Genomic DNA, 17,484 nt, shown 5'->3' with positions numbered 1-17,484 from the left:
CAGAACTACATGCTTTTCTAAGAAATATTTAATATGTTATTAATTCAAAATATTTTTGTATCACTGGCTCAAGTCATACTCTAACACAACTACTTTTTTTTTTTGAGAGTGAGGGGTTGGTGCAGGTCTTTGATTTCATTAGTGTAGGGAATTTTCTTTGATGAAGAATACCAGTTGGAATCGGTCTTCAGCTTATATTCTTAGAGTTGCCTAGAGTCCTGACTGGCAAGTGACTTACCCAGGGTCACACAGTCAGTCTGTGTCAAAGACGGGACTTGATTCTGGGTTTCTCTGATTTCAGGGCCCGCTCTCTATTAAACCACGCTGCCTCTTATAAGGACAAGCTACTTTTCTTAGGACCTAAAATCCTCTGGAGAGAATTGTCAGACTCTTTATGATTCAAGATGTGAGCAGCAGGGCTCTACCAGTTAAAAATAAGGGGGCCCTCCTCTGTTGCTAGAGTTTTTACTCCATCTCTGCAAAGTTACCCAAGAGAAGGTACCGGATCTCAGCAAATATAAACATGATGAAAATATTGGTATATCCAAAGGCTAGTATTACAATTACTTCTTATAATTGTGGAATAACATTCTATTTCCAGTTCTCTTGAATAAGGAGGATAGTATATAGGGAAACCTGAGACAATATATAGGGAATGAAGAATTCAACTTAAATCCTTACCAACTTCTCCTGGAAATATCTTGTCTGTACATGATGATCATTTGCATGTTTCTTACCCTGTTAGATTGTGAGCTCCTTGAGAACAAGGGCTTTTTTTTTCATTTCTTTGAATCTCTAGCACTTAATTAATACAGCGCCTGGTCTAAGCTTAATAAGTACTTGTTGATAACCTGCATATCGATTTATGCCATTTGAAAACTACAAAGTAAAATTGAAAATAACACCAACTCACATTTCTATAGCAATTTAAAATTCACAGAGGTTTTCTTCTCAGCAGTTTCATATGATATTACAGTATCAGAGAATCTCAGCATTAGAAAGAATCTCAGAAGGGATCTAATGGTCATCCATTCCTAGCAAAAGGTCTTCAATGGTGGAGAATCTCCTGCCTCCAAACATTGCTACTTCTGAACAGCTCTGATTTTAGGAAGTTTTTCCCCTACATTGAACTGAAAGCCTCCCACATAATATCCTCCCTACTTTACAAATGACTTCCTTTACTTTACTTGAAATTCAGAGAAGGGAGTCACTGGAGGGCATGAACTTTTTCATTTTTGTATTGGCAAAGCTTAGCACAGAACCTGGCACAGTGTAGGTTCTTAATGAATTCTTATTGATTGAGTCATTGTTTATGATGTTACATATTCCAAATGAGGTTATGTCGCATTTTATGATTGCAATGTTTTTGCCAACCCTTTCAATGACATTTCACCTGTTTTCAACACTATAATGAAAATGAGCTTGAGAGAGCAGTTACTTTACACAAACAAGCAGTTTACCTTACTCAGCAAGAAGTTACATACGCTATTCCTTGTTGTCACTAAACACATCCAAGTCTCAGACTTTAGATTTTATCACAGACCTCCAAAAATGCCATTAGTTTACATAATAAGAGTCTAGTAAAAAAAAATAATTGTGTTCCATTAACTTTTGATATTTTTATGTCTTTGAAGAAATTTAGAGAACTACTATACTTCTGTTTTCTTAGACTAGTTTGATGCAATAGGAGAGATGACTGAATAGATAGTAAGGAAATACAATGATCAGCACAATGAAAATTTTGTAAACACTAAAATGCTTTTGAAATTGTCCGGGGCAGAGCCAAGATGACAGAGTAAAGGCAGGGGCTAACCTGAGCTCTGTCAAACTCTCCTCCAAACAACTTTAAAGTAACACTTCAAATCAAATTTCAGGATGGCAGAACCAACAAAAGATCATGGTGAAAGAATTTTCCCATTCAGTACAACTTGGGAGATCAGCAGGAAAGGTCTATCTCGGTGGGATAGTGAATGAACCTGGAGACCAGCACAGACTATGAAAGGCAGGCCATGCCAGGAGGGCAGTAGCAGACACTGGAGGCAGTTCAGCATCAGCAGCCACAGCTTTGGGAGCTTTCAACCACATACAGCAATAGGGTAGGACAATGGTCAGAAGGAGATTACAGGGGACCCCTTGCTGGTAGTGTCATATTGCCCATGCACAGCTCTGGCTCACAGTTCCAAAGTTAAGAGGTACACTAGATGACTAGCACTTGTGACCTCAGGGGAGCAGGGGCCCTGGTCATAGTTCCATGATGAAGAAGAATGCTTGTGGTCACTTACAGACCAGAGCACAGGCCAGGAGAACAGTGGCCACACCTCTCCTTAGCTCATACTGCCTTGGAGGAATCAAAAACCTACAGACCTCCAGAGCTAGCCCTAAAAAACAGCAACACAAAAAAACTGAAGTTTGGGACAGTGCCACTTCTATACAGGAGCAGAGTCCAACTTTGACATAAAGTTACAAGCCAAGAAATAGGATGGGAAAAGGAGCAAACAACAACAAAAGAAACTGACCATAGAAGATTAGTATGGTGATAGGGAAGATCAAGACACAAACTTAGAAGACTATCAAAACAGCTACATGCAAAGCTTCAAAGAATAATGTGAATTGGTCACAGGTCTCCAAAGAAAAACTTCCTGGAGGAACTCAAAAAGAATTTTAAAAATCAAATAATAGAGGTAGAAGAAAAATAGAGAAAAGAAATTTTACTGATGAAAGAAAATTATGAAAAGAGAGTCAACTTGGTAAAGAGGTACAAAAATGCCACAGAAAATAAGAAACAGAATTGGCAAAACAGAAAAAGAAGAACAAAAATTCATTGAAGAAAAGAATTCCTTAAAAAGTAGAATTGGCAAAGTGGAAAAGAGGTACAAAAGTTCACTGACGAAAATAATTCCTTAAAAATCAGAATTCACCAAATAGAAGCTAATGACTCCATGAGACATCAAGAAACAAGTCACATCCTACTTATGTAACATTAGGTTTTTGAAACCTAATGGGGCTCACTGACTTTTGTATACACTGAAGCCTGCCTATGACTATAACAAACTGTGTTTTCCCCCCATCTCTGTGTCATTGATTTTATGATTTACAACAGTACCTAATCAATGGATCCTCAGATATTTTTTCCATAATTATTGGTACCCCAAATTTCCATTTCATTTCCAGTCTAGATCAGATCAAAATTGAGTTTTTCAGTCCAATACTTTCCAGCACCCACAAGGTCGATTTTGTCTAAGGACATTTATGAGTAAGAAAATATATATTATATTTCTATTAACTCCTGTGGCTATATTTCAAAGTTTCTACTAAACTATCCCCTCCTGGATTACTGCCTTGTCATGGGGAAGGGGCTTGAGTACCTCAATGAAACTATTAGCAATGCTGTGTAGGTTTCACCCAAGATGGACAGGTCATAGTGGAGAGTACTGACAAAAGGTGGACTAGCCCTCATAATCAATAAAAGGGTAAGAAAGCAATGTTGGAATATAATCTCAAAAATGACAAAATGTTATCTTTTTGAATCCAGGGCAAACCATCCAAAATCACTGTAATACAATTTACACTCCAATCAGTAATGCCAAAGGGGCCAGAGTTGATCAGTTCTGTGGAGACCTACCACACCTAGAAATCTAGAAATAACACCAAAAAAAGAAGACATATTCATCATAGAGGAGTGAAAAGCTAAATGGGATGCTAAAGCAGTAAATTAAAATATAATTTGAATAACAGGCAAGTTTGGCCATGGAGCACAAAATGAAGCAGGGCAGAAATTAACAGAATTTTGTGAAGATAACTTGCTGGTCATAGCAAAAACATTTTTTTTTCAACAGCCCAAAAGGCAACTTTACACATGGATATCATCAGATAGTCAATACTGAAATCAGATTCACTACATACTTTGCAGTCAAAGATTGAGAAGCTCTACAAAGTCTGCTAAAAACAAGACCTGGAGTTAACTGTGGATCAGACCATGATCTTCTTATTACAAAACTCATATTTAAATTGAAGAAAGTAGAGAAAACCATCAGGCCATATTGTTATGAGCTAAGTGACATTCCTTATAAATGTGAAGTGGAAGTGATGAACAGATTTAAGGGATTAGATTTAATGGATAAGAGTGCCTGAAGAACTATAGACAGAGGTTTGCAATATTGTACAGGAAACAACAAAAATATCTAAAGAAAAAGAAGAGTAAGAAAGCAAAAAGGCTGTATGATGAAGCTTTACAAATATCTGGGGAAAGAATGAAAGGGAAAGGGAAAGAAGAAAAGGAAAGATAGACCCAAGTGAATATAGAATTGCAGAAAATAGCAAGGAGAGACAAGAAAGTTTTCTTAAATGATAAATGTGAACAAATAGAAGAAAACAAAAGAATTGGTAAGACAAGGGAACTCTTCAAGAAAATTAGAGATAAGGGGTGTCTAGGTGGCTCAGTAAATAGAGCACCAGCCCTGGAGTCAGGAGGACCTGAGTTCAAATATGGCCTCAGACACTTAACACAAAAACTAGCTGTGTGACCTTGGGCAAGTCACTTATCCCCAATTACCCTCCAAAAAAGAAAAAATAGAGATAGGAAATGTTTCATGCAAAAAATGAGCATGATAAAAGACAAAATTTGTAGGGCCTTAACAGATATAGAAGAAATTAAGAAGAGGTGACAAGAATATATAGAAGAGTTATTATACAAGAAATATTTTGACATTACCAATAACCAGGAAGGTGTCGTCACTGATCTAGAGCCAGACATCCTGGAGAATATAGTCTAGTGGCCCTTAGGAAGCATTGCTAACAATAAGGCCAGGAATTTTAATTTTAATAAGGAATTTTAGCTAAGTCATTTAAAATATTTTTTTTTTAAAGTAATCGGGGTTAAGTAACTTGCTCAAGGTTACACGGCCAGTTATTTCTGGGTGTGGTGCTGAGTGTCTGAGCCTGGGATTCGATCTCCAGGTCATCCCAACACTGGAGCTGGTGCTCTTACTCGCTGAGCCACCTGGCTGCCCCTAAGCAATTGGGGTTAAGTAACTTGCTCAAGGTTACACGGCCAGGTGTTTCTGGGTGGGTGCTAAGTGTCTGAGCCCGGGATTCGATCTCCAGGTCATCCCAACACTGGAGCCTGTGCTCTTACTCGCTGAGCCACCTGGCTGCCCCTAGTCATTTAAAATCTTAAAAGATGATGCCATTAAAGTGCTCAAAATGTCAGAAAATTTTGAAAACTCAACCACAGCCAATGGATTGGAAAAGATTATTTTATATCCCAGTCCTAAAGAAGGGCAACACAAAGAATGTTCAAATTATGAAACAATTGTGCTCATTTCACACACCAGCAAGGTTATGCTTCAGATTCTATAAACTAGTGTTCTGCAATATGTGAACCTAGAATTACCAGAAGAGCTGGCTAATTTTTGAAGAGGCAGAGGAATTACAGACCAAATTTCCAACATGCACTGGATTATGGAGAAAGCAAGGGAGTTCCAGGAAAAAAAATGTTCTTCTGCTTCGCTGACGGCAATAAAGCCTTTGACTGTGTGGATCACAAGAAAATGTGACGAGTCCTCAAAGAGATGGCAGTACCAGATCCTCTTTCTTATCTCCTGAGGAACAAGCATGGGTCAAGAAGCAGCAGGTAGAACTGAACATGGAACAACTGATTAGTTTAATATTTGAAAAAGAGCACAGGCTATATATTGTCACCTTACTTATTTAGCTTATATCCAGAGCATATCATGCAAAATGCCAGGCTGGATGAATCAAAAGTTGGAATTAAGGTTGCTGGAAGAAATATCAACAATCTCAGGTATACAAGTGATACCACCCTGATGGCAGAAAGTGAAGAAGAATTAAGAAACCTCTCAATGAGAGTGAAAGAGAAGACTGTAAAAGCTAGCTTGAAGTTTAACATAAAAAAAAATTAAGATCATGACAACTTGTCACATAACTTCCTGGAAAACAGGGAGAAAAAAATGGAAATAGTATCAGATTTTATATTCTTAGACTCAAAGATCACTGCAGATAGTGACTTCAGTCATGAAATTAAAAGACGCTTACTCCTTGAAAGGAAAGCTATGGAAAATCTGAACAGCACACTAAAAAGCAAAGGCATCACCTTGCCAACAAAAGTCTGAATAGTCAAAGCAATGTTTTTTTCAGTAGCAATGTATGGTTGTGAGGGCTGCACTATAATGAACCTGAACACCATAGAATCAGCACTTTTTAATTGTGGTGCTGAAGAAGGCTTTTGAGAGTTCCTTGGACTGCAAGGAGATCAAATCAGTCAATACTTATACTTAAATAAATTAATTCAGACGATTCATTAGAAGGTCAAATACTGAAACGGAAGTTTAAATACTTTGACCACATAATAAGAAGATGGGATTCCTTGGAAAAGACCTGATGTCAAGAAAGACTGAAGGCAAAAGGAAAAGGGGGTGGCAGAGTGTAAAATGGATAGATAGAATCATGGAAACAATGAACATGAGCTTGGACAAACTTCAGGAAATAGTGGAGGATAGAAGGGTCTGGCATTTATGGGTCCAAGGGGTCATGAAGAGTAGGACATGACTTAATGATTGAATGACACTAAACTCTGGTCTCTTCATTAGGAATGCTTGAAAATTTTGTGGTTCACTGAAGGCATATTTTTCCCCTAAAGGATTATACTTGGTTTTTCTGGGTAAGATATTCTTGATTATAAGCCAATATTTTTGCCTTTTGGAATACAATAATCCTTACTTTTCTGCTCTTTAAAGTGGTAACTGCTAAATTTTTCATGAGCCTGATTATGGTTCCTTAATTCTTGAACATTTTCTTTCTGGCAGCTTAAAGTGTTTTTTCTTTGACCTGAAAGCTCTGGATTTTGGCTATGATGTTACTGTGAGTTTTCATTTTATGATTTTTTGTTTTTTCAAAAGATGACCAGTGCATTCTATTTTCACTTTGCATCTCTCCTAACCCTGTCTATTACTTACCTCTCATTTCTAATAAATGTGGTAAGTTCTCTTTCATCAAAATATGTCTAGGCTATTTTTTTTTTGCCTTGGCTTTCAGGTAGTGCAGCCATTCTTAAATTCTCTCTCCTTGATCTTTTTTTCTAGGTCAGTTGATTTTTTTATATGGGACCCCTTATATTTTCTTCATTTTTTTCAATTTTGTAACTTTATTTTTTTAATTTCTTATTTTCTCAGGAAGACATTTACTTCTGTTTGGCTCATTCCGATTTTCATGGAATACATTACTTGGTTAAAATTTTATATCTCTTATGTCAGACTGTTAATTCTCTTTTTAAAACTCTACTCCTTATATCTCATTCCTTGTTCCAATTTGTTCATCTAGTGCTTTCAGTTCAGCTGTAAAATCATTTTTAAAATTCTTATATCATTTCTTTTAGGACTTCTAATTGATCTTTTGAACAAACTGTGTTCTTTGAGGCTTTGTTTGTATGTGTTTTGGAATTATTTTCTTCTTCTAGGTTTCTATCCTAGGAGTCTCTAGAATCTTAATAGCTCTTTTTCCTTTATTCATTCTTCTAACCTCACCTCTCAGATTTGGGCCTTTACTCTGTCTGTTGGTCTAGGCTAGACTCTATTTACTTCTTTTGAGTCTGATTTAATTGTATGATCCTTGCTTGTCTTGGTCTGTTTTATGTGGCATCGTGGGGCTGAATGAGAGCAATAGCACTGAATTTCTGTGCTCCTCCAGGGTAATGGCACTGAGTCTACAACCCCTCTCCTGGGTTAGAATGACAGTACATTGACCCTATTCTACAAGAGACATCTGGCTCTTAAATGCTTTCTCCTAGGGTAGAGCAACAGGTGTTGGTCCCTGGGTTCCATAGCTAAAGAGAGCCTTTCCTTGGTCAGAGAGACAGATCTATAGTCTTCATATGGCGGCTGAGTTCAAGATCCCAATCCCTTCTCTAGGATTAGAAAGAAAATCATGTGCTCCTATTTTACTTCTATTCTAGCTTTGTAATTTTGGCCCACCTTGTTCCACAGTACCTGTCCTAGTCCCTTATTTGTGAGTTGAATTGTGAAAGATGAAACATTTTGGTTTCTTTTTAGAGTTCTGATCACTACTTGATCTGGCACTCTTCTGAAATTTTTGTTGGAATAGTTATTGAAGGAACTAAGCTATATACTGTTTCTTCCACTTTGGTATACTGACTAGTCTCTGTTACTACGGCTTCCTTATTGAATCAAGTCAAATCTATTCTTGGCTCTCACTGCAGACACTGCATTAGCTATTCTGAAAGCACTACTGAAATGTCCACCACTTCTAGGTTTATTTCCAAAGATGATTATGGAAAAAGGAAAAGAACCTCTATGTTCTAAAATGTTTATATCCAGCAAAGAACTGGAACTTGCAGGAATGCTCATCAATTGGGGAATGGCTGAACAAGTTGTAGTATATGACTGTGATGGATTAATTATGAGGTCAATGATCTTAGAAAAACATGGAAAGATTTATACAATATAATGAAGTGCAAAATGAGCAGAACCAAGAGAACATTGTATACAGCAACAGCAATATTGTTTCAGAATGACTTTGAATAATGTTATTTTATTTTATTGCATTATTTTTTAAAGCAATTGGGGTTAAGTAACTTGCTCAAGGTTACATGGCCAGTTATTTCTGGGTGTGGTGCTAAGTATCTGAGCCCGGATTTGATCCCCAGGTCATCCCAACACTGGGGCCGGTGCTCTTACTCACTGAACCACCTGGCCGCCTCTAATAAGTTATTTTATTATTATAAATACCTAAATTAAGTATAAGAGACATATGAAGAAAGATACCTTCTGCATCCAGAGAAATAATTGATAAAAAGATGTATAGAACAATTTTACATATCTGTATCTAATGGTGGCCATCTACTGGGGCAGGCAGGAGGGAAAGGAAGAAAATTTTAAAAGAAATTTACATGATGACTTTGTTGTATATTTTAAAAGAATAGCAAGTTGTACATAGTATATTTGCAGTTTCATGTGCAGTCATTTTTTTTTATTATACTATGTTATGGAATTGATTGTTTTATTCCATAAATTAAAAAAAAATTTTAAAAAGGAAAAAGTTTATGTTCTATGGTGCTCTGATGTTCACAAGGTACTTTTCTGGCAAAGGGAAGAGGAAGGAAACCAAAGTTGGGATCCAGGTCCTGTATTCTACTTCTCCCCTTGCATCCCCACACCTCCAACTCCAACAATTACTAGCTAATTCTCAGGGGCTTAGCCAGAACTACAATCTCTCCTGGCTTAAATCTCTTAGCTCGAACTTCATACATGACCATCAGGGCATGATTTCCTCAGCTCAACAGAGGATGTCTCCTATGCAGTGTCACTCCAGTTCATCCAATGATTTTCAAAGACTTTTCCTATTTAGTCTAACATCTTACATTGTTGATTTTTTGATTGAGGTATATCCTCACTTGTTTCAGGTATCCATGTGTGTGGGTATGTATATTGTGTGGGTATCTTATCTTATGGCTTTCTTTAGGTGGAGTTTGATATTTTTCTAGGCTGCTCTCATACACATGCCCTTCCACATACAACTTTTCAGGATCATAACTGTTAAGTATAACAGGGACTGCCCAACAAGAGACCAACTCTCATGAGTATGTGCAGCATGCTGAGCTTGAAGCAATCCCTGACGTGAATTTTGAAACATGCACACATATTCTTGGACTGTTTCCCCCACTGTCCCTGTGGTGAGGAAAGGACATTTTTGATTGGCTACTGAGTCAGGACAGAGTTGTAGCACCAATGCAATATTTACAGTACCCATGATCACGATAAAAGACCATGACTATAAGTATCACATGATGTTCAATCGCAAAATATACCAGATTCTCTGGGTAAGGAACAGAACTGAAACATTTATTTAGACACCAGAAAACTGAATCCCAAAACCAGTAAGCCAATTCCATCATAGTACCAACAATATTCAGAAGCCATAATAACACTGAGAGCCATACCATCCTTTTGTCTTCCCACAAACCAATGCAAAATCAATATTTACTCACAAACTTCTCTTTCTCCTTAATGAACATCCTCTTCCCCCAGAGTCTGGCTAGCTCTGACTACCAGCTTCCTGTGGGCTCTGTTTCCCTTCAGCAAACTCCTCCCACCACAGGCTCCATGTGACTACATTGAGTCTATCAGGGGGCAGAGTTTATCTTCATATCAGGGAAGTTTCCTGTGGGCTCTGCTGCACCCTTCAGCAAATTCCCTCCATCACAAGCTCCATGTGATTACATTCAGCCTATTGAGGGCAGAGTTTACTTTCAAAGCAGGGGAGGTCTTCAAACTCTCCCCCAGGTCTATTAAGGGGCAGGGAAGATCTTCAAATTCTCATTCCCATTACATTTAGTTTTCTGGTATCTAAATAAATGTTTCAGTTCTGTTCTCTGCCTGGAGAATCTGGTATATTTTGTGATCAAATGCCATGTGATACTTGTAGTCACAGTCTTTAACATGATCATGGGTACTGTAAATATTGCATTGGTGCTACAAGAGTATACATACAAAAGACTTCTGGGAGAAGAACTCAAGACTCTTTTTCCCCCTGGATGCAATGCAAAGGAAGGTTGAAAAAATGACCAAGTCATCCCCATCAGGATATTTTGTATGCACTCCTACTTCCAGTTCAACAGTGAAATTAAAAATTAATTTCTTTGTCACATGGATTGTAGACCAGAAATACTCAGACTGTCTGTTCTGTGTTGAGTATATGTAGATTATATGTCATGAAATTCCTGTAGCAGGTTCACCAGGCCTCCCATGTGCATTGGCAGCAGGCAGAACACACTGTGCATATTCTGTGGGTGGAGCCCCAATAGGTCCATCCCTCATTACGTACACAAAGCTACTTTTTCTGTACCCCCAAAATATGAACATCATTTTAGTCAAAACAGAGGTAAGCCCACACATTTCTTTCAAAGATCCATGCATTTCCAATCAGATAAAATTTTCAATGTTTTTCAGTATAAGCAATATTCAGTCAGCTAGGGATAAGATTCTCTTTTCCCATGATCCTTTTGAGTCTACACTTCAAAATGGTCTAGTCCAGGGGTGGGGAACCTTCGGCCTTGAGGTCACATGTGGCCCTCTAGGTTCATAAGGGTGGCCCTTTGAATTGTCACTTTAGGACCTAAAGTGTCCTCGAGGCTGCAGGTTCCCCACCCCTGCTCTAGTCCCTGTAATTTTTTGGAAATGCAGATATATAATTAAATACACTTACTGTTTTCTTTAGCACTTTGAGAGCATAAGGCTTCTGTGTCCCCTTCTGGATACATCTGTACACAATTGATGTAGCACCCCTTAAGGAGAGAGGAAGGATAAATAGAAAAATAAACTGTAAACTTTTTAAAAAGTGTACCTTGTCAATAAAAAAAAAATTTGAACACACACTCCCAATATGTGTATTACTTATTTGTAAGTTACACACACACACACATATGTGCATATGCACTACTGTATTAATAATTCTGTTCATTATAAGACTTATTTAAAAGATGGAAATTTTAAAAAATGTGACAAAAATTAAATAACATTTGATTCTAGAGCCAATAGGGAACCTTTACAGTTTTTTGAATTGACACAATTAGACCAGAGTTTAATCTACTCAGAAGGGTTTCATCCACATGGAAGATGCTTAGAACTTACTCTAATGGCAAGCAGAATGGGATTTTTTGCTGGATTGAATTCTAGCCAATCAGAGACTTTTATGTGCATTGAGTTCTAGCCAATCAGATATATGTATTGAATTCTAGCCAATCAGAGACTGGTATGTGAGTTCTAGCCAATCAGACATGGGCATTTTGTTTTAGCCAATTAAATATGGGTAGTGAGTTTTAGCCAATCAGATGCAGCCTAGAACTGTATATAAAGACAGCAAGTGGTGTGAGAGAGCAGACATTAAGGGAGCCAGCCTTTAGAAGGTGAGTTATTATGGAGAAGAAAATGAAGAGAAGAGACCTCTAAGAGTGGGAAGGAGACTTTTGAGAGCTGAAAGAAGACCTCTGAGAGCAAAGGAAAGACCTTTAAGAGTAAAGAGAAGACCTTTGATGACAGAAACTTGCTGAAGGAGTTTCTGAACTGTAAAAGCAAATAGAGTTGTAGGGCAGAGACCTGCTCATGGAAGGAGGCTTAGCTTAGGCCCCTTTTAAGAGCTATTAAAGTGAACTGAGCTGTTGACACAGAGCCTCTGGATTTTGGAGGTGAATTGAGATGGTGGTGTTGGTAGTTAAGCTTTGTTTTCCCAGAAGCAGAAGCTGCGGGCAGGAGCCCCCAGAGCCTGCTGTTGGGTAGGAGCTTGGAGTAGTGCAGTCCCTGTGAGCTGAGACCTAGAGCAAGAGTAAAGCTGTCTATGTGTGAATCCAGGAGAGAGTCGGAAGTGGTCAGCCCACAGAAGAAGCACCATGGGACTTGGAAGTCAACCTTGAGTCCAGATGAAAAGGACTTGGACACTTTGTATTAAGGAAATTGTTCTTACTGTAATCTAGGATGAATGGTGTGGTATTTTCTGCTACTCCTTAAGGATATGCCATGCTAGGGAAGACCCTAGCCTGGGACCCCCGATTGTGTAAGCAAGTATTTTGGGGAATGTTGCTGAATGTAATGATAGATGCTATGTGCCATATGACATTCTGAATGTTATGAGATTTATATATTGAACAATGTTTAGTTCTGAATAATTAGAGAGTTCATTATACTATGTGATTAGACTCTTTAAATTATTCACAGCAGCAGTCCTCATGTGTGCTGCCATGACTGGCATTACACTGGGTTCTGGGAGACAAGAAAACTGGTGCATATGTGGCCATACATTCTGTGTTGGCCTACCATGTAGATGGAAGGCTGATAGCCTGAACTGTCTTCATCTTTAAATCTACTAGTGTAAGCAAGTCACATTCCAGTATTAATGAGATCTCCTCTCAGGAGATAATACACAGTAAGAGGAAAAGGGGCTGAGGGCCATCCCCCATCTCTAATGAGGCCACTGGACCCATGAAATGATCTTGGAGTTTTGTTATGTTTTGTTTGTCCTTCTCAGTTTCTAGGTGCATGGGGTGGTGTCCTAAACCTAGGTGTTCAAGCCATGGGAATCTTGGAGCTCAGGATTCCAGGTCAGATGTTACAGCTAGTCCAGAAGAGGAGCCTTGAAAAGCAACGGTCTGGAACACCAATCAAAGCAGGGCTTTAGACTTGAACTTGGTAAGCCTAATACAAAGTAGGAATTGAGTTAAATTGTGAGCCAGATTCCTCCCACTCTTCTAGCTATGCAGGGGATGCCTCGGAGGTGTTAAGGGTTCATGCTTGTATGTTTGTTATTGCTATATCTTCGAAATAAATACTCCTTTGCAAAAAACAATCCAACGCTAAGTGATTAAATGGAAGTATGGTGCTAGTCACTGGACCCCTAAAATTAAGAAATACAAATTGTTAGGGTTTCTGGACAATGGCAGAAATGAGAGAAATCACAACCATTCAGGATACTGAAGAACCTTGGGGGTGATGAGAAATGTAAAAGATCTGATCCTAAGTAGGTCAAAAGCAAGTTCATGTTACCCATGAACACCAAAGGATGTTGCTGGTAGGAAAGAGGGACACCTCAAAAAACACTGTCCAAAAAACTGATGGTAAGGAGCTGAGGGGGGAGGGGAAGGAAGGAGCTAGAAACTCAGAGGGAAGAGTAAGGAATTCACCTGCCTGAAAATTCATACCTTTATTAATAAATACCAATAGAACATAGATGAACATAGGGCATGCTGTATCATCATCTGCCTCTGCATCAGTGGGGTAGAACTCATGCTTAATTGCATGGAAATCAAACAGCTGCCCAACCCTGAACAAATGCCTTTAGATGCTTATTCCCTGAAAATTCAGGGGAGCCACTCCTAAGTCTAGGATATCCTCCTGCCTCTTCTCAGGCAGGTTACAAATGTAGCAAAGGCCTTATTTGCACTTGAATGCAACACCAGCCACATCCAAAGTGTATGTTCATCTCAGCCCAATCACTCTAATCACTGAGGTAGCCTCTACCCCGTTGGCCACCAGTGTGAGAAGGGAGAAGGGAGATAGGGAGAGCTACAGGCAACCAGGCCTGGCAATTTGGGGACCTACATGTCCCCTCTTGGCTGATATCAGGCAAATTCAAAGGAGCTGAAAGTTAACTTCACTAAGAGAAAAAAAGGTCATGCCTAGTGCCTCTCTCGTTCTGAAGAAATGACCAATCTCCAACCCCACAAATTAGGAACTCAGCTTTGGTATTGTATATATAACATTTTCCTATATGATGCTCTGGTATAAAAATTGTGGAGGAGATAGACTGAATTTTAAGGACATATCTTCTCCCCAGAAAAAAATAACTGTAGAAATCAAAGAAATAGAGCTGAAAGGCAATGTAAATGAAGGTAGACTCTCAAGCAATATTTTATTCAACAACAGGATGAGTTTACCCAAAAAGAGGGCTCCACTATCTTAGCGACCTCCACAACTAAGATATCCTGATAAGACTAACCTTAGAGAAAACTAAGAACACCTGGTCTTTGGCATCCCCTGAAACCTCAAGGTTAACATGTTTTCTCCCTAAGGTTAATGTTGTTATGGGAAGTTTTAATTTCATTTTATTATTTGGGACTCAGGCCATTCCTCCTTGGTTAATATCAATTTCAACTAGTCAAAACCTATCTTATGGGCTATGAAAATTTACTTAGAATCTTAAACATTCCTGAGATAAGAAGCCAGAGCAAGAATTTCTACTGTCCTTGACTTTGTGAAGACATGTAAATCCTCCTTCTCAATCAGCCCATTTTCGAACCCTCTAAACATAGTTTTAATCTGTAGCCTGACTTAATTTACCTATAGAGTCTATTTGAGGTTTGTTTCCTTAGGGGGATGAATGAGATTATGACTATCTATTTAACTAAATTTGTTCAACTTTTATGACATTGAAGGAAGTATAATAGCATTACAGATCTATCTTCTTTTTAACTTTTATGGCCTAAGAGAAACACAAAAAAATGGTAACATGTAAATGAATTATTTCTCTGTTACTCTGACATAATTTTGTCTATAACATGCCTTGTCATAATCCTCATGGCTGTTCAAGTTTTTTTCTGAGGCCTGAACCTATGTGTGAGTATAATAATAAAAACTAGGTTTTTTACCTGCATAATTTTTGCATTGTGGGATGTGTATATACACACACATATATGTGGATATATATATGGATATGTATATTTCCAGCAGTTACCCAACACAACACAACTCAGAGAACTGATATTTCTCCCATAACAACATCCTGTGTCAATTACCTAAGATCCTCTACATCACCTAATATCCTGTCCCTATTACTCATCCTCCCAAATAAGGAAGGTTCCTGAGCAGCCTCACCTGATAGGCTCATTTTGCCACCGATAATGTCATCCTAAGGCTATGTAAAACCTTGCAAATGCATGTAGCATGTCTCCCTTTGTTCAGGGTATTGCTTTATACCCATCAGCTGCTGCGGTTAGTTAAACTTGTTATCTTTTAGGCTTCTTAATTTATTGATCTACCATCAAACTGACACCAAGGTTTACTGTCTAGAAGTATCCTAGGACCCAGTTTGGGTTGAGGAATTCCCCAGAAAAACTCACCACCTCTGTACCCATTCAAGCGACAAAGAGCTAGTTAGTGGCCTCATGCAGTCCTTGACCCTAGCAAATCTGTGAAAATTTCCATATCTCTTCAGGCAACGTGATGCTAGTTGTCACTACAGTACTCCTAACAATGCCTCATGAAGTCCCTGAACTTAACTGGCACTTCCTATCTATAGGCCTCCGGTCCAATGCCAAATTACAGCTGCATGTCTGTCCCTCTAACAAACTGAAAAATTCTTGGGGGTGAAGCCTCTGTGCTCCACACAGAAATCCCCATTATGCCCTGGGTGAGAAAAAAGCTAAATTTTGAGAAGTATGGTGGTGTTCCCTGATCAAGTAGAAGCTGAGCCTGGAGGAACAGGCTATGCTGAGATACCCCAGAGCATTTGTGTAACATAGAAGCTCACAGCTGTGGAAGCCAATGAAGACTCTTCACCACTCCTTGGAGAGCTGAGGGTCAGCCTCAATTTAGGGGCCAGGGCATCCATTTACTTCACTGAGTCAAATAGCCTTTGGTCATAATCTTCTGTCCTATGACAGGCCCCTCATATCTGTGAAGAGAATAAGCCTGAACCCTGCGGCTGGCAGAACAGCTGACAACGCCATCAAATCTGCCAAAGCTGGAGGAAGGGAGAAGGTCCCAATTTTCACTGACTCCAGGACAAAACAGCTAACTGTTTTGCCTTCTGCTCTGGCATTTGAGATAAAAAGTAACTTTAGAATAAAGAGAAGAGCTTTGAAGTTTCCCCAACACTAAAGACTGCAAACTGCATCTACACTCAAAGCTTAACCCCTTCTTCTCAGGTTTACAGGATCCCTCTCAAAAAACCCTGAGGGGTTTTGTTTGTGCTTATTTACTTTTATTGGCTTGGGAAAGCAGTTTACTGACACCAATGCAGAACTGTCGAGAACAATTACACCATCACTTTAATCTTCTACCAGAGATGAGCATCACATAGGAGAACAGTCTCCAACAAGGTCACTAGGGATCATCCCCACCCCACACTCTCATTGTTACCATTACCCAACCTAATACAGACTACTAGGACAATGATGCTATGGCATCATGACACTATGATTCATCTATTGGCAGAGGCAGGAGTGTGTGTGTGTGTGTGTTTAAGGTTTGGGGGTCAATATGAGGGAAAGTTAACAGGCATATAGAACCTAAAGAATTGGACACAGACCATCAGTAACATCACAACAAAGATCTCCTCTCTAAGTTCTTTCATCCCTCATATCCAATCTGTTGTCAAGTCAACCAATCCTTAAATCAACATGCTTTTATTAAGAGCTTATTATATGAGAGCCACCGTGCTTTGTACTATGGGGACAAATTTAAATATGGAAATAATTCTTTCTCTCAAAAAGCTTGCATTCTACCTCCATAGCATCTCTCATGTCTTCCTGTTCTCTCCATTTACATTGATGATTCCATGTTTTATCACCTCTCTCCTGAACTATACACTAACCTCATTGGTTCATCCTTTTATTCATTCATTCAATAAGCATTTGTTAATTGATCTCCTTTCCTCCAGTATCTTCACTCTTCAATCAGACCTTCCCACTAAATCAATATCCCTAAAGCATATGTCATTCCCTTGTTCAAAGAGTCCGATGGGTTCCCTATTGGTTCCAGGATAAAATACAAATCCTTAGTTCCAGTCTATCTTTCAAGGTTTTAATTTACATCATCATCATCATCATCATTATTACTCGCCCACACTAAATTCTAGCCAATTTTCTGAAGCCACCACATGGTTACCATGTCAAAACAGCTGATATAAATAATTTTTTTTACATATAGAAATCTACTCTGCTCTCTCTCTCTCTCTGTCTCT

The 17,484-nt window shown here is 38.7% G+C and overlaps 1 protein-coding gene across 1 annotated transcript in view; it reads right to left on the bottom strand.

Moving 5' to 3' along the window:
* The window catches only part of CAMK4 (calcium/calmodulin dependent protein kinase IV), a 219,255-nt gene that overhangs the window by 156,531 nt on the left and 45,240 nt on the right, over positions 1-17,484 (bottom strand). Inside the window, exon 2 of the mRNA XM_069096101.1 lies at positions 11,239-11,317. Within this exon, the coding sequence (XP_068952202.1) occupies positions 11,239-11,317 (79 nt within the window). The remainder of the gene's footprint in view (positions 1-11,238; positions 11,318-17,484) is intronic.

This window comes from Petaurus breviceps, unplaced genomic scaffold, assembly GCF_028583685.1.
Source record: "Petaurus breviceps papuanus isolate PSGF00001 unplaced genomic scaffold, PetGlider_PUasm1.0 229, whole genome shotgun sequence".
Classification (NCBI taxonomy): Eukaryota; Metazoa; Chordata; class Mammalia; order Diprotodontia; family Petauridae; genus Petaurus; species Petaurus breviceps.
This window is presented reverse-complemented; position numbering and strand designations above follow the sequence as displayed.